At 32.6% G+C, this 26,896-nt stretch overlaps 1 protein-coding gene across 1 annotated transcript; it reads left to right on the forward strand.

The window, feature by feature from the left end:
• Positions 1 to 17,547: 17,547 nt before the first annotated feature.
• Positions 17,548 to 18,720, forward strand: LOC123198095 (NAC transcription factor NAM-B1-like). Its single transcript, XM_044612679.1, has 2 exons — positions 17,548 to 17,865; positions 18,325 to 18,720. The coding sequence occupies exons 1-2, from the start codon at positions 17,548 to 17,550 to the stop codon at positions 18,718 to 18,720; spliced, it is 714 nt and encodes a 237-aa protein (XP_044468614.1).
• The last annotated feature ends 8,176 nt before the right edge of the window (positions 18,721 to 26,896 follow it).

The raw sequence follows: 26,896 nt of genomic DNA on the forward strand, positions 1-26,896 counted from the left end.
AAAGGTAACATACATACACAGTTTAAAAAACCAAACATATTGAAAGATTATTTTGGAAAGCTGCTAAGCCATATCGCCTCAAAGACTTTCAAGCTACCATGAGTAGAATTGTCCAAGTAAATCCTACTATGATAGCTTATTTGACTGATATTAGGTATGAAAGATTGGCCCGTGCCTACTTTGAAGGATGACAGTACAATATAACGATAACCAATATTGTTGAGTCCTTTAACGCTTTGATATAGATTGCTTATGCTTAGCGTATCACCATATTAGTTAAGTTTTTGAGGAGTACAATTCAACATTGGTTTTTCAATAGGTGAAACATGACTGGTACGTATGACTAAAATTGGTTTGATGTTCTTTTTTTCATTATGTTTATTAGTTGCTTTTATAAGTCAAAGATCTCATGCATTAACGTCATAGGTTGAGGATATACTTACTAGACATGTGCTCAAATCTGCCAATATGGTGGTTAAACCAATTAACATGTAACAATATGAAGTTCATGATTTATGACAGTAGGTATTTATCGTGAATATTCTCCATCAAACTTGTGACTGTGGGAAATTTTAATTTTCCCAGATTCTATGTGCACATGCCACAACTGTTGCAAGGTACAATACCCTCTCGGATTGCATAGGATTGGTCAGTGCATGTTACTCGAAGTCCATGATTCATAACAACAAGTGTTTATTTATCTTCCTAATAAGTGTTTCTAATATTTTAAAATAAACTAATTACAACCCTAGTTTTACATTAGCATGCTTGAGTTTAAATGCCATTTCACATATGCTAACCTATAAAATTTAAACTCAATCATCAGTATACTTGATAATTTTCAGTCTATCAACTTAAGGATGGATAAGAGATTGAATAATTCTATACTTGATAATTTTAAAAAATTTAAAACTTAATCACGTATACTTGATGATTTTCAATTACCAGCTTACATAAAATAAATTCTACTCAACTAACTAGTTTGAGTAAAATGGATATAGGTGAGAGATGTAAAAAAAATAGATAATTTTATATAAAAATTGGTGGCAGAAAGGGTTGGTGGCGACGCCAACCCCTAGTGGTGTTGCCAATGGATGGCATCGACGCCAACCTGGGCTTTCACTTTCTAACTCGACAACAAACAAAACCTTTTGATTTAAAAATAATTCGATCAGAATCAAATTAAGATTTGCATTGAATTACTTAATTGATAATTTACATTGAATGACTTAATTAAATTCGAATTGATTTAAATTTGGTACGATGCAATATGGGTGTTTCCATTTTAAAAGGAAACCTCACCTATCGTCTTGCTATTGCATCCCAATCCAAGAAGTTTTTTTGTCAACCGATCATCAATAAAGTTGTTCATTAAATTTTCTTCATGCACGAGAAAACAATTTGATGATCTCTTATGCTATATATGGCTAATACTTTGATGTTATATATTATGTGATCTTCACAGAAAAGCAATTGCTTTTGCAAAAAATATTTGCAAAAGTATGCAAAGATATGTACATTCATGTGAATGAACACACGAAAGTAGACAAACATCCAGAGATGTATTATTCATATTTCTTAAAAATATATTCTTTGATATATTCTATGCTTCTTTGCTTCTTTACATGTTTTATATTTTTTTTATGTCTCACACCAAGGCTTTCCTTCATATTGCATGCTCTTCATAGGTGGTTTATTGGATTATTTTTTTATGTGTTTCCTCAATATTAGATTAACGTCAATTAGAATTTGCAGAAATAAGATTAAGTGAATTTAAAATTTTTTAAATTTAATCTAAAAAATTTAAACTCAAAAAATTTTAAATTCACATGATCTTATGTAACATATATATAAATCTTGTTTTAAATATTAATACCAAATATCTATACATATTTTCTCTCTACAATGCATAAAGAGAATAGTGTTGCTTTATCTAATTTCTCAAGATTGAATAAAAAGACAATTTAGCAATTTTAACATATAAAGTGGTAAAAATGTTTAAGTTATGAAAAGTATGGTATAAATGTTAGGTAGACCCAAATTAGGGTAAAAAATTCAATATCCCTTTTTTTATCCTTTATAGTTAGAGACAACAAGAAGCTAAGAGATGTCAGGAGTGACATGATTGGTTCCACTTAAGTCCATAAGCCAAGAGCTATCTTGTACTACTAATATAGTTGTCACTAAAGTTGTGGACTGATATTTGTTATTGCGTTAAGCAAGATAAGCTTGGTTGATGGAAAAAGTAGCAGAATCTTTTGAGAATTGGTGTAATTTTCCATAACTAACCAGACAAACTTGTCATGATATAGCCAAACTACTAAATTGGGGAAAGACCATAATTTCCTTCATCAGATTGAAAAGTGACACATCACTGTATCTAGAATATAAAACTTATTTGAAAACTAATTTCCACTTAGTAACCCGGGATAAAATTGTGGCATAATAGAGTGAACATTTTAACTAGCATTAAAACTATAATAACACTAAAGTGTCATATGTCCTGTTTTGCCACAAACTTGGCAAATGATTTTTCCTCTTCCAAATCCTTTGCCTCTACCTTTATTCATAATGAATTCTGGAAAGAAGTTAGAAATTTGATTAATTAGTGACCAATTAGTTGTATTATTAGTAAGGAACTTACTCATGTATTCAAACTGCACTAACCCTCTCATTGGTTTAGGAGCAGAGTGCTCAAGTGCATTGTAGTTGTGTTCAGTAAACTTAGTCAATGTAATTCGTTAATCCACTATGAAAATAAGGTTGACATTAAATTTAGAGCTCCATTTGCTCTTTCAAGTCTTAACTCATGTAACTAGAGTAGGAATTGGGCTTCTTGAAGTGAAATTGAATTAATTTTTTTCCCGATTTTAGAGGTAGTGATTATTACAACAATATCATACTTCGATCCTAAGTCATTTATAATATAGCTAATAAGTTCTTCATCACCCAATATTTGTCCTCTAAATATAAAAGTTAACATATAATCACTAATTGTAACACCTCCTCTAAAAGTATTATCCTCCAAAGAGAGATGTCACTTATTTGACCATTTAAGCATGCATTTATTTTAAAAAGATATAATAAATCTCATAAAAATCTTTGAAGAAAACTTCATTTATTAATCCTTAAAAGTTACAAAAATATCTTTATTAAAATTTACATTAGAAGCGTACAAAAGATATCCCAAACTTAAAACATAAACTGAAAGGTCATAATATATGTAGTCAAATATATAAAGATCTATGATAAAACAAAAACTAATACAAGATAAAAAGACAAAAATGCCCTTGTAGCTTTCTATGCCCATTGACCGCCACTCATCCCACAACCATCATGATTATATGTGTTTCCACACATGAAAGTAGGGAAATGAATGATAAAATACTCAATAAATATGAAACTTTACTATTAACTTTTTGTAACACTCTTTTCAAAAGTATTGCTTTCCAGAGGAAGTCATTACTAAATTGACTATTTGAACACACATTTATTTTAAAAAAATTATAAAACTCATAAAAACTTTAAATAAAACCTCATTTATGAATCTTTAAAAATGACTAAAATACCCTTATTAAAACAAGAAATTGGAAGCGTACAACTATCATAACAGTAAATACAAACTAAAAGTCAAGATATGAGTAGCCAAATACATAAAAATAAAAGAAACTGTAAAAACTAAATAACAAGAAAATGATAGAAATGTTTTCACCGTTCTATGCTTGTAGATTGTCGCTTGTCCCACAGCCATCAATCACTTGTACCTGAACACATGAAAAGAATATATGAGTGAGTGATAAAACACTCAATAAGTAAACAACTCTACTACTAACTTTTGCAAAATTTTCAAAATGTCTTTAATCTCGACCCATATACTTCTTTTATCCAGAGTCAGCATTAAACTCCATAAGGATAATTGTGGGTCCTATTTGTCATCTCTATTCATACTGAACTCTAAGGAGTGTCTAGGCTACATCTCTTAACTCATGGATCAGACAATGTCCCACTTAGTTACTAAGGTATTATTTCTCAGAATCCTATCTGACATGACCATAACCTTAATTGATGAAAATATCCTTAGCTAGAAGCTATAACTAAAGTTGTATACTAGGTTGATTGAACCGGATCGAATATAGAGATTTGACACATTGACCATGTAAGTTATCTCTGTATTCCACTACACCAAAATCATGTCTCAATTAGGCTCTACTGCAAGCAAGTACCTTAGTACAAGTATGATATCCTACTGAAAACGTGTCCTACTATGGTTGGTGGAGGGAATGTGTACTCATGGTTCCCCATCGTAATGATCATATAATGTCTAACATGCATACAACTTAAGCCTTAACTCAACTTAGCTAGCTCTTGTTTCCTTCTAAAGATAGATCTCTTGTCTTACTAAAACTTATCTTTTAGGCATGTAAGGTGCTGCTATGCACCTGAAATTTCTTTACTATCTCTTGGGACAACCCCTTAATCTCTAGCTTAGTTCTTTTGCTTTTTACTTTCTTTTGCCTTTTATACATGAACATGTGCTTTTTGATACACGGGGGTGTATCCCCATTTACTTATACACAGATGTGTAATCTTAATGAAATGAAGGTGTGCCCTTCCTTAAAATTATTACACTTTTCTTTTTTATTCTTATCTCGATCATACCACTACTTCTTAGGGATATTTTAGTCATTTCACCCTACACACAGTCGTATTAAACTATACATAGGAAGTCCACAAGTCCTAGTTGATTGCTCATTGGTTAACATCATCCAATAGTCATCAAAACATCAAGAAAACCCAACCTAAATTCTGGTACTCAAGCATATAGAGTATATGTCCAACCACACAATTGTGTGGCAAACACATACAACAGATCGAGAAGGCCTAAATTTGATCTCTAATTTGATTCCAAGCACTCATACATTACTTATTCAATTCTTTAGCATGAAAATATGACTAAAACGTTAACATATTCAATCCTAAACATGAATGAGTGATAAAAGTTGTTAATCACCAAACTCATTCAATCTAAACTCTAGCCATCAAACTTTATAGGGTAACTATGTACATACACATATCTCTTCACCTATTCAAGCTATACTATATTGCATTCTTCATTATTCAGGCGCATATAAACATAATTCACATTACGAACAAATTCATCAATTTATAACATATGTGAATATATATATATATATATATATATATATATATATATATATATATATATATATATATATATATATATATTTGTTGTTTTTAGGGGATTTCTTAGGAAATTTCAGTTAATGATTAGCTTGGTGAAAGGTGTTATAATAATGTGCATAATTTACTGGTTAAGATAAAAGTTAGAAGTCACATAGAAACAATTAAGCATGTTAGGAGTACTTTTACTTGTAGGCAGAAAGAATTGTTCAAAGAAAGTTGCTTTAGGCAATTTCTGAGTCTAGAAATCTTGAAACATAATTCCACTTTGATGCATTATGTACTCTTTCGACAAGCTTACAATAGAGTATTGAGAGAGAAACTTTGGTTTTAACTGAATAGGATTGATTATAGATTTGGCCCTATTGAGTTTGACCTGATAACAGAGTTGAAAATTGATAAAGAGATGGATAGAAGTGACATGGTATAAGATTCATAGTTGAGAGATAGGTACTTTCTAGGTGTCAAACATGTATCCTACAGTGATCTGGGAAAAGTCTTTAAAGAGAAAACATAGGGCAATAATGATGAAGATGCAGTAAAAATAGTTGTATTCTATTTGCTTTACCATGGGCTGATGGGAGCGGATAATAGGAAAGTCATATCAGAACGCATATTAAGTATAGTTAATGATTGAGATGCTTTTAATATATATCCATGGGGGACACTTTTTTGGAGGATGACTACAAAATTTATGAGTTGGGCTATAGAGAAAAAGCATGATGAAGTTTCAAAGATATATCCACCATATTCAGAGGATATCCCAATGTTATTGTATGCAATAATGGGATATGTAATAACATTTCGGATAATATAATATATTATTTTACTTTATATTTATGATTGAATATGTAAACTAATATGGTATTGTTAATACTGTAGATGTGGATATACAAAACTCTTAATAATTTGATGCATTTTGTAGCTTGTAAGTCTACAGAAAATATTCCCTGAATGTTAAGATGGAAGAGTTTGGAAGGTTGGGGCTAAGAGGATGTTTATCTTATTTTTTAAGCTTCTCAAGTATGTTATTATGATTTATTTTATAATATAATATGATTAAATATCTATTTTTACAAATTTGTAACTAAGTTATTGAACACATTTTTCAAGATGTTGTAACTCCTATTTTGATTCCATCTGTAGTTATGTAGAAATTCAAGGAGCATTATCACTAGCAACTTGTGTGCATGTCATGCCAAAGTATTAAATGACTCAATAATATTTATAGTCATGATATTATATCGAATGTTGAGAAAATGAGCACGAGCCCACCGGTGATAGTCAATACCTTCCAAATAAGCTATTGTAGTGGGATTTTCAGCTTTAACCATCCATAAAACCTGTTTAAAATCTTTTATTCGATTTGTTTTTATGGCTCTCTAAAATAGTCCTTCTATATGTTTTGTTTGTTTATATCGACTACACATATTCTCCTTTATATGATGGTTGCATCAACCCTGATGTGCATTCAGGAATACTTCTTTCACACAATGAGTGATAACGTGATGCCTATCTAAGATGATTGCAAAATTTAGGAGATCTTTAATACACCTATGTAACACTCACAGAAACATGGTCCAAGTTATCATTTCTTTTTTTTCTCCAGCATCAAATGCTAATGGATAAATTTGATTGTTTCCATCCTGACCCACCATAATAAAAAGTGTACCCTAATTTTGACCTTTCTAGAATGTCTCATCAGTACAAATAACGGGATGACAATAATTACAAAATAGTTTAGTGGAACATCCTAAAGCCCTAAAGAAAAAATGAAATCTATTATCCACGTCATTGTCTATTTGTGTACCAGTGTCAGGGTTTCATTATTCAAAATTGTAACAAAATATCGATAATAGTCTGAATGACTCCTCTGATGAACCTCTTATCTCATTCAAAGCCTAATTCTTAGCACACTAACCTTGTACATAAGAGATATCAATTCGATATTTATCTGTCATATCCGTTATGATATCTTTCAGCCTATACATATGATCACTTGCTATAAACAATGTATGTAATATTTTTCTAAGTGTCTTTTTGTCTAGTTGCCTATGATGAGGTCTTATGACATCCCGAGAATAAGCGTGTGTTCCTAACTTTCGCAATATAGAAATGTTACTGTTACTTAACTTCACCCTTCCTTCCTTCCATTTGCATTATTCATGCACACACTTTATATCTCATCTCTTTTTATTTGAACTCAATACCCTGAATTGATAACTACTTTCCAGTGCATCCCCATATTAGGTATCTATGAAAACTTGTTTAGAAGCAAATTAATCTTTCACTTTGAATTTGCCATCTCGTGGTGCAGCTGCATGAATTTCAATTCCCTCATTTTCTAAATCTTTATACAACTTTGGACCACCAAAAAATGGATTGGATTAGTGATGAGCAATGTCAACTGAACTTTCATGCACTATCCTTGATGGACCAACTCCTACATCATCAATAATATCATCACCCCTTTTAGCATAATCAATGTCACTGCTACCATTATAGTCACTACCGCCATCATCATCATGACCATAATATTCATCTTCTTCGTTCAAGTAAAAATTATTTGTTGATAAATCGCCCATTTGATAACATCTTTCAGGTGTACCCCATAGCGGTTCTTGACTTCTTTCACCACGTGCCTAATCTTGAGAAGGATTCCAACCAACACCAATCCCAATACCATCATGACCAAAGTTTACATTTACCCTACTCCTTTCTAGTATACTTTCTAATTTCGTATATATGTTATTTACAGACTGAACTTTAGTAGATGGGTTTTGATGAACCCCTTGGTGAATTTTTTGTTCTGGTTCTGGATGTTGTTAATCATAGTTAGCTTGAAATTCTTTTGGATGTTGTTGTTCGCAGTTAGCTCGAAATTCAATTTGGTGTGTCACCATTTCAAGAAATAAGGACTTTTTACATGACCTAGATAGCTTCATCATCATCCGAATATTATAGTCATCTTTTAATAAATATAACAAATCACTGAACTTCGTTAGATTTGGCATATAAATTTTTATCTCATTAGAACTTTGATCGATACTCAATCAAGAAGATATTGTTTCTTCAAATCCATTGTAATTGATTTTTCTATTGACTGAAATTAATGTCTAAACTCCAACAATATTTTTTAAATTATTATCACCTTCTTTGCGTCATTGCCCACAAATCCAAGCTTGAATATCACTCCTACCATTTTTTTTCTGATCAATCAGTTGCTAATCAATCAATTGAAACAAGTGAAATATGGTTTATTTAAAATCAACTAAGCAAAGATGTGTTTTAATATAGTAAATATTTTCATCTGCCTCTAAAGCTACCCCATCAAAATCATTAATAAATAAAATCAATTTTCTTCATCTAAATTGTTTTCATGCAATTGTTTAATGACAAGTGTCTTCATAACAATTATATTCAATTTTTCAATTTTCTTATGCATGCAATTTTCGCTCGTAATTTTCCGCACCTCACATACCCGCACGTACCTAAAGTTATCCAAACTCACCCGCATGCACCATTACGCACCCGAGCACACCCACTTGCACCCATATGCACCCACTCGCACTCACGGTCACACCATTCTTCTCACTTATGTTCATTTTTTCATTTTGATTTGTATTAAAACAAAAGTTAATTAGTTTCTAAATAAGTTTTTGAATCTTTGAATCATAAAAAACCAAACATAGTATGTTTAAAGGTTTTTGAAAAAAAACTATACCAAATTTGACGTAATTAGTCGATAGGGGCATTATTGAAATCAAAATTAAATTTGTTTATAAAAGTAAAATCACTGTAAATTTCTCTAAAAGGATTTATGCAAAAAAAATTGGTGTCTATTATAATTAATATTTCTAAATTAACAGAGTAGTCTTTGAATAAACTCTACCAAACGCCCTTTTAAAGTTTTTCTCTTTTACAATTTTCAAGTATCTCGACTCCTTTGCTTTATATTTTAACATTCTCCTTTAATTCATACTTTCTTACCTTCTCCAATTTCCTCAATTACTCCGATAATTCCCCTAAAGTACAACTCTCTTGCCTCATTCAATTATCTAAAAATGACATAATTATTGTTAGATTCAAGTCTGGAGGATAAACTAGCTACTATTGCATCATGCCAAAATCTGAGAGAGCAGAGTTGGTTCAATACGGTGAACCAAAGAAGCTCAAGAAAAGTAAAGGAAGAATTTTGTTTTCTATTTCTTGTATATTCAATCGTTACATGCAATGGCTTATTTACTGTAAATTCTAATATATCTTTGGTAACATAAGATTTGTACAAAAAAGAATTATGCTTTGAATGGAAGAAAATAATATGCTCATCAATGTAAATATGATTTCTAGGGATGTGATAGCTAATAATCTGGGATATGATCTGCATGATTTCCAAGGGTGTGGATGTGATATGATTTGCATGATTTCCAAGGATGTGGATGTGATATGATTTCCAATACTCCCCCTCAAGCTGGTGGTTTGTAGATATCGTAAACTCCAAGCTTTTGTAAGAGATAAAAATGTTGTCTTAATCCCAAAGGTTTGGTGAATATGTTGGCTAACTATTCTGTGGTTCGAATGTGATAAGGTTTTATTAATCCTTTCTATATCTTGTCCCTTACAAAATGACAGTCAATCTTTATATGCTTAATTCTTTCATGAAAGATTGGATTGGTAGAGATATCCTTTGTTACCTTATTGTCATAGTAGAGTCCAACTGATTCTGAGATTGTCATGCCCAGACCTCTAACAGACCACGAATCCATATTATTTCATAAGTAGTTTTTGTCATTGCTCGATATTTTGCATCAGCTGAAGAGAGAGAGACAGTAGATTGTTTCTTCGTTTTCCATAAGATAATTGAATCCCCAAGTTTTACATAGAAGTCTGTCAGTGATTTCCTTGTCATGGGATATGTACCTCAGTCTGAATCACAGTAAGTCGTTACTTTTAGGTTTTTATCTCGAGGAAATAATAACCCTAGACCCGGACATCCTTTTAGGTATTTAATCACCTTTAAGGTTGCATCCATGTGAGATTGTTTTGGTGTATGCATAAATTGACTAAGGATCTGAACTACATAGCTAATGTCTGGTCTGGTCATTGTGAGATAGATTAGTCATCCCACTAGTCGTTGATATTCAAGATGGTCCTGTAGTAGCGGATCTTTTACTATTCCACTATTATGATCATACTCTTGACTGGTAAGTTTGACATTTTGTTCTACTAGAATTATACTTGGTTTGCAAGCAAATAATCCAATGTCTGCTATTAATTCCAAGGCATATTTCTTTTGGCTAAGGGCGATTCTATCTGCAGATCGAGCAATTTCGATTCCCAAAAAATATTTTAAAGATCTTAAATCTTTTATCCTAAACAACTTATGGAGGTGAGTTTTCAACTCTTCTATGGCGATTGCATCATTCCCAGTTATGAGGATATCATCTACATAAACCACGAGGCATATGAATGAATTTCCTTGTCTTTTTGTGAACAAGGCATAATCGTGTCTTGACTGTTTGAAACCAAGTTTGATCAATGCCTCTGTAATTTTGGTATTCCATTGTCAGGATGCTTGCTTCAGGCCATACAAGGATTTTCACAGTCGACATATCAGATTCTCCCTCTGTCTATGAACTCTTGGTGGAACTTCCATATAGATTTCTTTATCTAAGTCCCCATGAAGAAAGACATTGTGATCGTCTATCTGATGAAGAGACCAATCATGAAAGGCTATGATGGCAAAAAGTGTGCAGACTATAACATGTTTAATGATAAGCAAAAAAGTCTCTTGGTAATCAAGTCCTTTCTGTTGAGTGAACCCCTTTACAACCAATCGAGCTTTATATCATTCAATGGAACCATCAGCCTGGTGTTTTATCTTGAAAACCCATTTGCAATTGATGGGTTTCCTATGAGAGAGTCATAATACTAAGTCTCAGGTTCTGTTGAGATACATAGCTATTAATTCTTCTGCTATCGCTTGACGCCAATGAGGTAATTGAGCTGCTTCTAAATATGAGTTGGGTTCACGATGTTCAGAGATGTAACTGATGCAGGCTCTGTGCCTTGGAGATAACTTGTCATAATTAATATATTGAGAGATAGCATATGGTTCAGATGAAACAACACAAATATAGTCAGTGCTCCAAATAGGAGGTTTTTTGGTCCGTGATGAGCATCTCAAGGGAACCTGTATGAAATCATCAGAGGTAACTAGAACATCCATGGATTGTGAAGTTGGATCCAAAATAGGTAAAGTCAACATTTTGTTCAGATCTTGTAGATATATCCTAGTGTTGTGAGATGATGGGATTACAACATACCTTTTTTCAAGGAATTCAGTACGTGTCATTGGTGGTGAACCAGTGGATGTCATGTCCTTAATCTCATTAGCAAAAGGAAAAACATCTTTATGAAATGTGACGTCTCTACTGATAAAGAATTTATCTGCAACCATATCATATAGGTGATATCCTTTTTGTAGTGGGGGATATCCCATGAATACACAGCGAGTTGCTCGAGTGTTAAATTTGTCTGCTTGCTGAAGTTTGGTGGAGTAACAGAGACATCCAAATACTCTTAAGTTCTTGATGTCTGGTTCTTTGCCAAAGAAAAGTTCATAAGATGTTTTGTCACCCAGAACCTTAGTTGGCATTCTATTGATCAGATAGGCTATCGTGACCACACAATTTCCCCAGAGTTTAGGTGGTATTTTGGATTGGTGTTTGAGAGCACGGGCTACTTCCAATAAATGTCTATGTTTTCGTTCCACAGTACCTTTTTGTTGTGGTGTGTAAGGACAAGAACTTTCATTTAGAATTCCTTGAGAGTTAAGGTAGGTAATGGTCGAATGGTTAAAAAAAATCTTTTACATTGTCTATTCGGATTTGCTGGATTTTCGTGTGGAATTGAGTTTGGACCATGGATACGAATTTTAGGAAGAAAGTATGTGTTTAGGCTTTTGAGTTCATGAGGTACAACCATGTGGCACGTGAGAAGTCATCTACTATGGTAAGGAAATATTTGGATCCATCATAATTAGGTGTACTATAAGGTCCCCAAATATCTAAATGTACCAATTTGAATGGTTTTGTGGTTGAAGAAGTGCTTGTGGGAAAGGTAGTGTGAGTTTGCTTAGCAAGGGGGCAAATGAGACATTTTGGATATGGAATAGTACTCGAATGCCCTAATCTTTGATGAGAAATTAATGACACTTTATTAATTTGATTTGTATTACAGTAGGGAGAAGTAATACAATTTTTATTCAACAAAGGAAATGTTTTGGGGTTTGGTGTCCAGTAGTATAACCCATATTGTTCTTTACCAAAACCCATCAGATTGCCAGTCGAATGGTCCTGAAATGCGCATATAGTAGGTAAAAAGGTTACTACACATTTGTTATCTACGCACAGTTTGGAAACTGATATGAGGTTGAAATGGAATGTGGGCATACAAAGGTCATTTTTTAGTATGAGGTTTCCTAATTGGATATCTCCTATTTGTGTGGCTTGAGTTATGGTCCCATTAGGTAATTTAACTGATGTTGGAGGGGACAAATTTGTTTGTGTTGTTATAGAATTCTGGGAAACATATTATATGATCACTAGCCCCTGAATCTATTATCCAAACATCTAGAGAAAAAAAAGTATTAAAGCACGAAATCATACCTGCATATGAAGTAGAGATGTCGCTGCCCTTTAGTATCTGATTTAGAAGTTGGATCAGTTGATCATATTTTTCAGATGAGAGTCTGATTGTAGCTCCTAAACTAGTTGAAGCAGTTTGATTTGCAGTGGGCCCTTCTGCCTTTGTTTTGTTGGATCCAGGATGACCATGCAGCTTCCAGCAAGTGTCTTTGGTGTGATTACATCGCTTGCAATAATCACAATATAATTTTTCCTTTTGTTTGGGTGGTTGATTGTAATTATTGAAATTGCTTGGGACTTGACGAAAATTGTTGAAATTTTGTGTGCTAATTTGATTTTGTGTTGTGGGCGAATATGAGTCGTTGGATCTCTTGACTCCATCCTGACCATTCATTTTGCCAAATAAATTAAAGGCTTGAAGTGGCCCTAATTCATTGTCTTCTCCAGCCACCTGTTTTCTTTGTTGAACATTAAGAGTTGCCACCCCTTTCTCTTCATCATGGTTGATGGTTCTCTGACTTTCATCTTGGACGACAAGATGGTATGCTCGTCGTAGTGATAGTGCTTCTGCAAAGGTAAGTATATGAGTTCTGAAAGTTATAAATCCCTCATTCAGCCCCATCAGAAAACGCGTCAATCTCTCCCATTCCTTTGCTCATTGAATCTATCTGAGAACCCTCGGTGGTGCAACAATCGATTCTTCAACAACATCCAATTCATTCTAGGCGGTGAAAAGTCTATTGAAGTAGTTCGTGACGCTCTGCTTTTCTTGTCGGATCTCTGCAAGAGTTTGTCAAATGCTGTAGATCTTTGCAAGATCTAAAGCTTCATACATTTCTTTGATGAATCCCCATAACTCGCTAGTGTCTTCTGTAGGTGGTAAACTAGCAGTAATTTCTTTAGTCAAACAGTTACTGATCCAGGCTCGGACAAGGGTATTACATCATACCCAAAATGGGGCAAGATTGGGTTCCGACAGCATGGGTACAGTGCCATCGACGAATCCAATCTTGTCCTTTGCAATGAGCGCTCTTCTGAAATCTTTAGCCCACTGTGTATAGTTCTCAGCTCCGGTCAGCGTTTGTTTTATCAAAACGAGTTCTGGTCCATCCGATGGTGAAGCATAAAGAACATCTCCAGGCTCCGGTTTATTTTTGTTTGTATGAACTAGCCGAAACGTTGGCATTTGTGATGTTTCAGTAGTGGATTCAGGCGATACAAGATCGACGGACGTTGCTTTGATTGGCTCCATCTAATCCGGTTTTTCTTTGTGCAGGTTAATGGAATGCAAGTAAGGTTGCCTTGTATTGGAACTGAACAGAAGCTTAAAGAAGGAGCAATTCGGAACCTTGCTCTGATACCATGCTAAAATCTGAGAGAGCAGAGTTGGTTCAATATGGTGAACCAGAGAAGCTCAAGAAAAGTAAAGGAAGAATTTTGTTTTCTATTTCTTGTATATTCAATTGTTATATGCAATGGCTTATATACTTAAATTCTAATCTATCTTTGGTAACATAAGATTTGTACAAAAAAGAATTATGCTTTGAATGGAAGAAAATAATCTGCTCATCAATGTAAATATGATTTCTATGTGATAGCTAATAATCTGGGATATAATCTGCATGATTTCCAGGGGTGTGGATGTGATATGATTTGCATGATTTCCAAGGATGTGGATGTGATATGATTTCCAATATATCATATTCCATGCCTAGACAATGAAGAACATACTTAATAATCACTTATAATCTATCATCCGGAAACTAAAATTTTGGCAAAACCTTTCATCTTAAGAACATAATCACTTATGCTAAAGTTTTCCTCCCTAGTATTCTGCAGAGTTTTCTAATATGAAAAAATTGAGACTTTGACTTAGCAACAAACTGACTCTAAAGTATTCCAGATCTCAATTGAAAATTGACAACTCAAAATAATCTTAAACATACTTACCGTAATCGAGGCTAAAAGCCAACTAATTAATAAGTTGTCAACTCGTTTCCATAATAAGAATTCAACATTAGATTTAGTTGTAACAACAAAATTAGAGTCTTCACGATTTGGCCTACCCGGCATATCCGGAGCTAGACACGCAACCAATCCTTTTGAGTGCCCACTACAGCAAACAAAGGCTAATAAGATGCCTCGTTGTAATGCATTGTCCTTTCAGAGCTTTCAGGTAATTGATAAAAATGGAGAACACGTAGTTTCATTGCCCCATAAAACTGCAACAAAGATTGTTGGAAGCAACGCTCAATCACGAAACAATCTTCTGATTCCTACTGGAACCTATCCTGATGCAATTTCCACTGAAAGCAGCTCTCAAATACTTGGTTATGAGGCAAAATATGCCATCTCAATGCCACAAGACTCTTTGGTCAGGAACAAAGGTCAAGACAGGGGTGATATCATTAGCGTGCGATTTCTTTTGCAGCCACAGTGAGTCTATCAGTGTAGGAACTTTAATAGTCTCTGTTTTCTCCCCCTCTTAAACTCTATATTTGTAAGAACTTTAATAGGTTTTCAAAAATAGTTGACTTTAGGTTACTATTTGTGTTGCAAAGGTTGGGTCTGTCTTACTTTGTTTGTTGTCCTTTCTTTTGGTGGTATGAACTTTGTTGTCGGTGAGTCTCTCTTGTAGGCTCGTTATTTTCTTACTAATATATTCTTTGTACTCAAAAAAACAAAAAAAAAGTAAGATCTGTGACTGCAATGTGCTAATCCACAAACATACTATGTCTCATTGTTAGATGAAGATGAAAATTTTTAATTTAAATTCCGGTGAAAAAAAAAAAATGATAAGCTTCCAGAAGATGGATCTTAAGCCTCCATTGTGCATGCTTTCAACCGTCAGTGGTATCTACCTTAATTAGCAAATTATTATTTGAACTAGTTGTTATAACATTTGTTTGATTAGTTGTTTGCCTATAAATTTACAATGAGTATTATTACTTCTACAAATAATAAATATAAATTTATGTAAAATTAATAATATATTATTACACGATTAAATATTACATTATTTTTAAATTAAAATAATTCAATTATATAATAACATATTATTATTTATACATAAATTTATGTTTAATATTTTTGCCCATAATTTTATTGATTTGTGATTTGGAGAAACTACTGAAAAGATACGAAGAGAGAATCAGAATTGAGCCACTCTTTTCCAAATGCTTCAGTTTTTTCTTATTTATCAAATTTATAACTAACAAGCCTCTTATAATTTATCAATAGATCTTCACTTTTTGCCCGCTAGTTTCTCACAAGAGCTTTGATTAATCTGATTACGATCTTTATTACGTGATTACATCCCCAACTTTTCGATTTTAATTTATGGCTTTTATGACTATAGAAAGCTCCAAGTCATGACAATTAACTATCTGGCTACTTACAGAAGCTTGCCTTTTGTGCCCCGAATTTTATAACAAATCTCAAATGCTTGTTCAGATAAACATTCAATCTTAAAGTAAAGATATAATAAATTGATCTTAATATTATATGTAATTATTTAGTTTTTTAATAAAAATTAGAAAAAGGAGAAATAAAATAAAGATAATCTTAAATATTACAGTAGTTTTTTTTAATTGGTTCGTTGATTGATTGCCCAGTATTTGGATTAAAGTCAAACTCATTTTCTGACTCATCCTACTTCCGTTATGCATACGGAGTTCTCATACTATTGAAATTCTTCAGCCACGTGGCAACCCAAAACCATAATAAATATAAGCAACATAAATGCAACAGTATTTCATAATTATCTTACAACAAAAGTCCCCTAGTGTGATTAAAACTCATCTTATCCTCCTAACGCCAATTTAGCCATGCAAAATACTGTCATAAGCTGCATAAAACGACCATCTCCCTCTCTCTCTCTCTCGTAAAGTTCGACCATCACGTTGATTATGAAAGGCTGAAAATAGTTGACCAAAGATGACGACTGAACACAATTGGCCGGTGATGAGCCCTCAACTTACTGAAAGCTTCTTGATTTCTTATTTTAATTCCATGCCTCCAGGCCATAGATTCTACCCAACAGACGAAGAGTTAATTGAATACTACCTGAAGAATAAAGTCTTAAATTTGAGTTTACCATTAAACAGGATTAAGGAAGTTAATATATACGACTACAATCCTCAACAACTTTATGGTTCGTCTTCCATTATCTTTCTTCATCGTTTGGTTTACTTGCTTTTGGCCTGTTTTTATCTTTTTCATGGTTTACTTGTTTTTGTTCTTTCACTGGAATGCTTTTGAGTTGTTAGTTGGATATCTCCCACACCACATGCGTAATTTAGAGGCCTGAATTTTGTAATTTATGCTATTTAGTGGCTTTGTTCTAGGGTTTACGTTAAAACCCTAGCTCATTGTAATTTATGCTTAATTTAGTTACATCGTGCTAACATTTGTGAACCCTAACACTTCATAGTTTACACTTTATTTACAGTGTCTTCGCTCTAGGGTTTGCATTAAAACCCTAGCATATTGAAAATTATCCTTAATTTAGCGGTTTCATGATAGGGTTTAATGTTGGCGACCCATGCATATTACCGCTTTACAAACTCAAACTTAATTATACAAAAGAAGCTCCATGGTTTTTGGCCCTTTGTATAATTTAGATTCTGTTTTAATCCTGTGGCAATGTTCTTATCTTATAATATTTATTATAATGATGTTGCATTAAACAACAGACATGTACAAGATAGAAGGAGAAAAGTACATGTACTTCTTCTCTTCAAGGGACCGTAAGTACCCCAAAGGGAAACGTCCAAAACGTTCTGCTGCTGATGGTTATTGGAAGGCTACTGGAGTTGACCATCTCATTAAAAAAGATGATATCGTAATTGGGCATAGGAAGGGTCTGGTCTTTTATCAAGGGACGCATAAAGATTCTGTAAAGACTAATTGGATCATGTATGAATATCAATTGGCTTCAAATACCGCTGATTCTTGCAAAAAAAAGTTGCCGAATCCTTCAACTTCAAATACTGCTGCTCCTATTGACATGAGGGTACAGATTTTTTCTCCCTTCAATTCTTAATTAATTGCATTTTTTTCGTTCATCATCTAGTTGGCTTGATGCTTGTACAATTCCAGTTTTTTTCATCCAAAAGTGATTTGATACAAATGTATATTTATTGTAAAGAAGATTATTGAGATAAATTTGCATTTTTTTTCCTTACAAATAAAATATCCATAACAAATAATTAATTTTTTATGAAAAAATTGTGTTACATAGTTTTTGCAGCGCTTGCTTCATTATTAGTTAATTTTGTTACAAATAACATATTTATACACTTTTGAGTATACAAATAGATACATAGATAATGATCAAATCACATGATGATATATTATCTATATACCTAGAAGTATATACATATAATTTTATAGTATTTACAATACAATTTTTCTACTATTAAAGATGTATTTTCTTGTAGTATCATTGATAATAATTTATATTTTTTGGCAGCTGGATGATTGTGTGTTATATAGGATCCATAAGAAGCCAGAGAAAGTAGAGGAGGACGTGAATGATGTGGCAAGTGATAATGTTGATTCAACTAGCACTAATCCTTCCGAGGGCAATGCGCTAGAAATTGTTCGTCCGACGAGCCATGCGCCCAAGGAAATAAACATCTTTGAGGAGAGTGATGGTTATACAATTTACTTTTCCAATGCAGAACTAGCACAGACTTATGACCAAGGAATAAATTATGGCCCAAATAATACCACTGGTTCTGCCGCCAACATTGTTGTGCCTTGCCTTATGCCACAAGACCCTCAGCCTCTTACACATTTTGATGATTTCCCGTGGCTTAATATTGGAGAGATAGACCCGTCGAATCCTCCGGCTTTTGATCCTTAAGGAATTTTTTCTTTTAATTAGTTGATATCTTTTATCGACAGGACGATAAATGTTTTGGTTGTTAGTATTTCATTGAACTTCGGTTGGCGGTTGTTGTTTGGATTCATACGGAAGTGTGTTGTTTTTTTTATTTTTTCTATTTTCTTTAATTTTGTCTCAATAGTAATATTGGTAACATCCTCGAGTTGGATATCTTTTCTTCTAGAAAATCTACAAAACATGAAATAATGACAGAATTTGTCATGATCGCAATAGTTATCTTGTATTATTTAGGTGTTTTTATTGCCGAAGAATCATCCTCACCAATTTTAACAATCACAATTAAAGTTCAATTACTCTTCTACCATATTAGGACCATTATGACACCCTTTATTAATTATTGTACTATTCTAAACTTATGAAACCTCAACTTTAATTACTATAAATAAAAAACAATGGGAAAAGGAAATACACGTTTGATACCTAAAGATACTTGGCAATGCTTTTGTATTATTGTCTACTCATGTTGTAATTTTATATAACTGAGATGATAACAACAACATTAACTTAGGCTATTGATCTTTTTGTCCAAACCATGTAAAATATAGTTTGTTTTCTATTTACTTTATCATATACTTTCAGAATTTGATGATTTCTCATGCTGGTCATCTATCCTTACCTAGGCTTATTCATAATAAAGTTTTGCATTTGAAAAATGTTTTGTGCGTCCTTGACATAACTAGAAACCTACTAAGTATATCCAAAATCACCATAGATAATAGTGTGTTAGTTGAGTTCTTTGCTGACTAATGTGTCATCAAAGATAAACTAAGACATATTGCATTGTTGCAGGGAACACTTAAGGATGACCTATATAGGCTAACACTACCTCTACCCAAGTAGTCTGTTTTCTCTCTTTGTGTAAAGAAAGTGCATTACTTTGCTCCTACTTTATCATATGTAATTCTATTCTACTCAATTATAATATGAATAGTTTACCTCAAACTATTGCTTTAAACTCTATTCATAATTCTGATTGTGCCACTTCTGATGATAGTAATAAAATGTAGAATGTTAGTGTTCACTATAATGCATTGTCTACTTATGATCTATGGCACTATAAGCTAATAAATCAACATTTCAAAATTGTATCATCTATTCTAAAACTCATAAGCCTATCTCATACTACAACAACTAACAAAACCTTTTGTACTACTTTCCAATATAACAAGTTGCAACAAAATACTTTCCATTCATCCACCTTTAGGGTTGTTTAACCTTTAGAACTTATACACACTAATCTCTGGGGTCTCTCACCTACTATTTCATCAAAAAGGTATAAGTATTATATCTATTTCATTGATGATTACAATAGGTTTACATGGATTTTCCTATTAAAACTTAAGCATGAAACTAAGGTTGTTTTTAGTTAAGAAACAATTTGGTACTAAAGTCAAATGTGTGCAATTTGATTGGAGAGGGGAGTATAGGCCATTAGCTTAATACTTAGTAATTCATGGCATAGGTCTCAAACACCTCTATCCTCACACTATCAACAAAATGGAGGGTTAAGTGTAAGCATAGACAGATTGTTAAGAATTGGCTAATTTTATTAGCTCACTATGGTATGCCACTAAAGTTCTAATGGTTTGCATTCTCGACCTCTGTGTATCTTATTAACAAGTTTTCGTCCACAGTGTTAAATTTTGAATCCCTTTTCTAAGTGTTATTTCTCAAAAACCCCAAATTATTCTACACTTAGGGTGTTTGGGTGTGTTATCATTCCTTGTCTCTAGCCTTATAACTCTTATAAATTTAACTTTCACACTAAAAAATGTGTCTTTATAGGGTATAGTCTGTCTTATAAAGGTTAAAAAGTTTTTTCTATTACTAGAAGGATTTATGTTGATCAAAGTGTCAAGTTTAATGAAAATGAATTTCCTTTCATTATTTACTATTTAGACAAGATAATTCATTATAGTCTGCTCGAAATCTTTCATGTTTACAAGAGTCTTAAGCCATATTTAGGTTCCTACCTCTTAGTTTGTCTAAATTCTTTGTCATGAATAAGTCTAATATGCCATCCAACCCTATATCAATAAGCTCTCTAGAAGTCAATTTACCTACACTTACATGTGATTTTGTTTAGAAGACTTCTGAGAGCAACATATTTCTATCTACCATATGTTTTTCCCCAACTATTCATCATGTTATTGACTTACCAAATCTTCAGCATAGTCTTATACACATTATGTCCTTAAATAACTCTCACAACTCTCTTTCTCCTTAAGATTCCTCTTCTACACCTTTTTCAAGCCCACTTGTCATTCCTATTCAACCTACAATTGTTCTCTTTACTACTAACATTCACCCCATGCTAACTAGAAATAAAGTTGGAAAGTTATCAAAACCAAAACAGTGCATCACTTCCACTATCACTAGACATCCAATTCCTTTATGTCTCAATACATTAGTCTCCTTTTTCACTAAACCTAAACCACAATCAGTTATAGAAGCATTGCTAGACTCTGACTGTAAACAAGCTATGTAATTTGATTATGATATACTTGTGTAAAATAATAGTTGGACTCTTATTCCCTAGTCTGAGAATATGCAAGTAGAAGGTTGTAAGTAGGATTTTAGAGTCAAGCATAATTTTGATAAGACCATTCAAAGATACAAAGCTAGGCTAGAATAGTCTATTTTGAGACATTTAATCTTATTGTTAAGTCTACTACAATTAGGGTTATCTTAAGTTTAACTATCAGTTATAATTGGGATGTTAGACAGATAGATGTCAATAATGCCTTTCTAAATGGAGAATTATCTAATATTGTGTTTATGCAATAACCTAAAGATTTTTCCACCAATACTCTAAAATATAAACTTGTGTGCAAACTGAACAAAGCCTTATATTGTCTCAAAGATATTTCAAGAGCCTAGTTTAAAAAACTTAAGGTTGCCTTACTGAACTAGGGATTTATTCCCTCTATTGCAGACACTAGTCTGTTTATCTATAGGTCAGATTAATGTCCGTGTGTTGGTATATGTTGATAATATTCTTTTAACTAGAAATGACATTGCTCTTATTGAAAAACTTATCTCTCAGTTAAATAGTCAATTTGCTTTAAAAGATCTATGCTTCCTTCACTTCACTAAGGATTCCACTTGTCTATACCTATGTAAAACTAAGTATGCTAGGGACATTCTTGTAAAAGCAAATATGTAGGATTCTAAACCCTACTCCACTCCTTGTGTCACTAACTCCAAACTTTATCTAAAAGATAATGAAAATTTTGACCATCCTTACCTTTACAAAAGCTTAATAGGAGCTCTTTAGTATCTTACTTTAACAAGATCAAACATTTCATACTTTGTAAATAAACTCAGGTAGTTTCTTTAAGCCTCCACTCAGTTATAGTGGAAAGCTTGTAAAAATGTATTGAGGTATATAAAAGGCACCTTGAATTATGGTCTTTTATTTCACTCAAACTCCAATCTTCAATTAAAGTGCTACTTAGATTCTAATTAGGCCAATAGTCTTCAAAATAGAAGATCTACTACTAGTTATTGTTTATTTCTTGACACCAATTTGATTCAACGGTGCTCTAAGAAACAAAAAGCTTTAGCATTATCCTCCATTGAAGCAAAGTATAGAGCATTTACTCACACTACCACTGAAATGGCTTGGATTGAAACTTTATTGGGCTAGAGTTTCTAACTCCACCTATTCTTTGGTATGGCAATTAGAGTGTCATTGTTCTATCTTTCAATCCTGTTTTTTCATGAGAGAACCAAGCATATTGCAATTGATGCCCATTAAAAAGAGACCAAGTGGTTGCCAAAAATGTTGTCGTTCAATATGTCCTTACTGAACATCAGAAAGCTGACATTTTAACAATATCCTTTCATGCTCACAAATTTGAAAAATGTAGAACTACCTTAAATGTTTGTTATGCTTTCAAGATTGAGTGATTGTTTGGTGTCTTTAATTTTGGTAGTTGGGAGCTTTTAGACTCTATTATAAATGATGGTCTATAAAATTTGACCTGATTAATGTATGTTATTTGAATTTTTTTTTTTGGAAATTTGTTGTTTTGTCTCCTTGACTAAGTGTAGTTTGAATCACAAGTATGTATCTTTGAATGTGTTATCTATTACCAAATTTGTTTTGTAAATGTATGTCTTGCATCATAAGTTTGTATTTGAATGGTATCCTCTGAATTTGACCTTTTGTATCTGAATAGTATCCTTTGAATTTTGACCTCTTTATTGCCCTCTAAATAATTCTTTAGTTGCTTTGCCTTTTTCTAAGAAAAATTTTTCGTCAGACATCTCTAGACTTGCAATCTAATTCATTTTAATTTCTAGTAATGGTCTATTTTCTACTTTCTTCTATCTAGTCTTTCTTTTTTGTTTTTCTTGTTGCCTTTTTTGTCCTCTTTGATTGCCAAAAGCAGTGAATGAACAGTAACTTGTTTTTTTTAACATTGTTAACTTCTTCCTACTAATCACAAATTATTACTGTGTACATGTGTGTTTACATCATGTTATGGCTTATCCTTCTAGTTGAATTCCCATTTGTTTTGTATGTTATGGCAATGTCACTACATATCTAATGAAGTTACCATAATGCTAATTCTTAGGATGTTGTTGACTAGTTCTTTTTTCTTTGGATTGGATTTTTTTTTTTTTTTTTGTGCTTATTGACATGATTTCAAGTGCAGCTCTTTCTTTTTACAGAGTTGAATTGTCATTAATAACAGTTTTTCTATTGATCTAACATCTTAAGGATTTGAAAAACAAGTCAAGACGTCATTGTGTATCTTTGTCCTAACCGGTTTCTTGATTTTCTGATGTAGTTATCAATTTCAGACTATTAGTATTACCATCAATTGACATTGCACAGTTTCAATATCATTTGTAGTTTTAGTAGTTTTGTTGGGTACTAACTTTTGTTTCAATCAGGATATCAATATGTATCTTTTTACTAACTGTTATCTTGATTTTCTATTGTAATGGTAACTTTTGGGCTATTAGGATTGTCATCACCTAACTCTGCAAGTTTAGACTATCATTAGAAATTTTAGTAGTTTGTTTCTTTTAGTAGTTTTGAGTAATTTTGTTCCTCTCATTGGCTACTAACTCTTGCTTTAATTTTGGTAACATTTTTGGAGTTTCTTTGTTTGTTCTAATGGCAATAACTGTTTGTTTACTTTTTTATATTCATCTCTTAACTTTAAATAATTGGTGGATTCCTACCCTATCTACTATCAGGTATAATTTTCTCAACTTAAAAAGAAAAGAAAAATAAAGAGTCAAGTCAGTCCACCTAATTCTCAAAGCCACTAAAAACCAACAATAGCCAAATTCAATTGTCAAAAGGTCGATACGGTCAAGTTCAAGAAGAGACTTCAATAATGTTAAGAACTAAACAGAATTAAGTTTAAGGGGGAATGTCAACATATATAGGTGAGAATGATTGTTTTGAGACTTGTCCGGCCTCAATATAATTTAATGTAAAAGCAAGACTAAAATATAATTGTATTAGGGACTACATTGTGATTATGCCAGCTCCAGTATATAAGCATGGCAAATATCTGTAACAGTAGGTTTTTCATTTCAATAAAAATATTGCTCTATCATTAGGTTTTCTATATTCTTTCGTCTCTCTTTCTCTTGCTTTTCTGTTCAACTAGGGCTTTATTTTCTTTAATATTTCTTCCTTTTTTTTTACTTGTTAATCAAACATATCTTGACAACAACTTATTTTAAACACTTTAAACTGACTATACAATTAAGGGTGAGCAAAAGAACTTAATCGAACCAAAACCGTCAGGTACCCAGTCTTTGTTTCCAATTCCTATCTAAAACTAACCTATTTTAGGTAGGATCGAATTCCAATTATAGTGGAACCAATTGGTCCTGATTTTGGTTCCATCTTCCAAGGAACCGAACTAGAACTGAAATCGAAACCGGTTAACACCATGGTCAACCAAAATTTTATTGTTTTCTAAAAGTCCAAGACTCACTCGTTTGGGTTCAGCCAAGCTTTTTAGGTGGTTTTATCTCCCAACAAAACTTTTATTACTTTCCTACCACTTTCACCCAATACTTCCATTAGTCTGATTAAATTCCTCCCTTCTCTGATTGGACCCAATGAGTGAGTTTAGTGAGATGCTTTTCCACTAATGGCTAAAAGTCATTGGCTATGCAGTGTAAAATTAGTTAGATAGATGCTAAATAGCAATGCATTATTTGTGCAATTGGTGGAAAAGTAAGTCTTTTTTGTCATTAAGTCCATTAAATTTTTTATTATGTTTGAACCTCACTGATATTGGTGTTGAAAAAGTAAGGCAGATTCGACCACACATTTGACTCACCCATTTGAGATTAATTAGAATGTAGAGTCTCAATGACTCACCTATTTAACTTACTATAGCAAAAACAAATGTCTAATTTGATATTGAAAACATGTTTAATAACTTCCATGTCATGCATGTAGCCATAAAATAAAACCTAGAACTAAAACTCCTAGAGATGAGTCAAACTCACCTAAATTTAGGAGGTTTTTTTCATTTATAGAAAAATAAGAAAAACAACACACATAAGTGGATGGTCACCCCAACTCATTGTTAAGTATTAGGTACCCAAAACTAGAACCGAAATCGATAAGGTAAGTTATGAATAAGAACATGTTCGTACAAATTCTAGTTCTTAAACCTTAGGAACTAATCAGTTTTGGTTTCAATTCTAGCTCTAATTTTTTCAAGAAGACACCCAGACCCCCACTCACCCCTATATACAACCAAACAATTTTATTATAGATTTGGTCAAGGGCTTGATATTTAGATTTAGTAAAGGTGAGTTTCATAAACTTTTGTTTCTTAGAGTTTAATTGAATAATGTTTCCACCAAGAAAGATGCAATGCCGAATTGTGAACCTCATGAACCCAAGTTTCTAACCCAATCAGTATCTATGTATAATTCAAGTTTCAAGGCTAATACTATTTCAAATAAAATTCCATGTTGTCAAGTTCCTTTGATATACTTGAGGGCTTATTTGCAGGCTTGCCACTTTAGCCTTGTTAGAGCTTTCAAGTATTGACTTAACTTGATAGCTATAAAAGACAAATTAGGTTGTAAACCCTATCCTAAAGATCCTATCCCTCAAGGTAAAATGTTACTAACTTTATGTCATTCTTGTAAAATTATCTCAATATGCAATTAAGCAACACTCAAATCAACATGCATAACTTATTATATCTGAAATTCATTAATGTCTCTATTAATTAAAATAAAAACCATGTCTCATAATCATACCAAGCATTAAAAATTTGACATAATCAAATATAATCAAATGTAATTTTTCATATGTTTATTAATACAAAAATCAAGTCTCAGGATATCAATCATGGCAAACTACCGCTTGTCACTTCATCACTGACTAGCCACCTCATCATTGTCACCTCTAACTCTATTGTAACACCCACAAGTATGTCTTAGGTTAATTTTGTCATTTGTCTCTTAATTGTATTTATTGAATTATAACTTGTTATTCTGGATATACATGGTCATGTGAGGGAGTTCACATACCCATGTATGTGTTGGCAAGGGCAAACTGGTTATTTTTTGTAAGGATGGAAAAATGGCTAAGTCTAGGTGAAACACACGCTTTTGTACAAAGAGGTACATGCCCAAATGTATGTACTGAATTCAATTTTGGATAAGAAATAGTTTCATGAAAATTTTGGAAACTGCCATTAATGAGCAACGATAGGCATACTTGTATGTATGGTGGCATACGGTCATGTGAGGCATTTTTTTCTAGAAAAATTTAAAAAAGGCATAGGTGTTTGGCTAATGCTTATTCATCATATTTTCCAGAAACTAGAAAGAGTTGAGCAAGTTTGGAGACTTTGAAGCCAAAGAATGTAAGGAGCTACTAGAAAATTCAGAAAAGCCACAATAAGACTCGTTTAGTTGCTGGAAATGAGGTCCGTAGTGTGACCTTTCAATTCATTGCTCGGTTTAATTGGTTTTAGAATATGATAACCTGTGAATTGATATGTTTAAAGTATTGGTGAGTGAACCTAAATGTATGATCTATTGAGTTGATGATTTTAATTTGAAATGTTAGAGAGAATTGTGAATAAAGTATATCCTTTGACTCAGTTGTCATTACATTCAAAGTTAG

Source organism: Mangifera indica, chromosome 15, assembly GCF_011075055.1.
Source record: "Mangifera indica cultivar Alphonso chromosome 15, CATAS_Mindica_2.1, whole genome shotgun sequence".
NCBI classification, from domain to species: Eukaryota; Viridiplantae; Streptophyta; class Magnoliopsida; order Sapindales; family Anacardiaceae; genus Mangifera; species Mangifera indica.

What these genes read in the sequence shown, in the direction of transcription:
- LOC123198095 (XM_044612679.1), top strand. Translation starts at nt 17,548, where the DNA reads ATGTACAAGATAGAAGGAGAAAAGTACATGTACTTCTTCTCTTCAAGG. An exon ending in CTGCTCCTATTGACATGAGG is followed by an intron (nt 17,866 to 18,324) that starts GTACAGATTTTT and finishes ATTTTTTGGCAG; the next exon opens with CTGGATGATTGTGTGTTATA.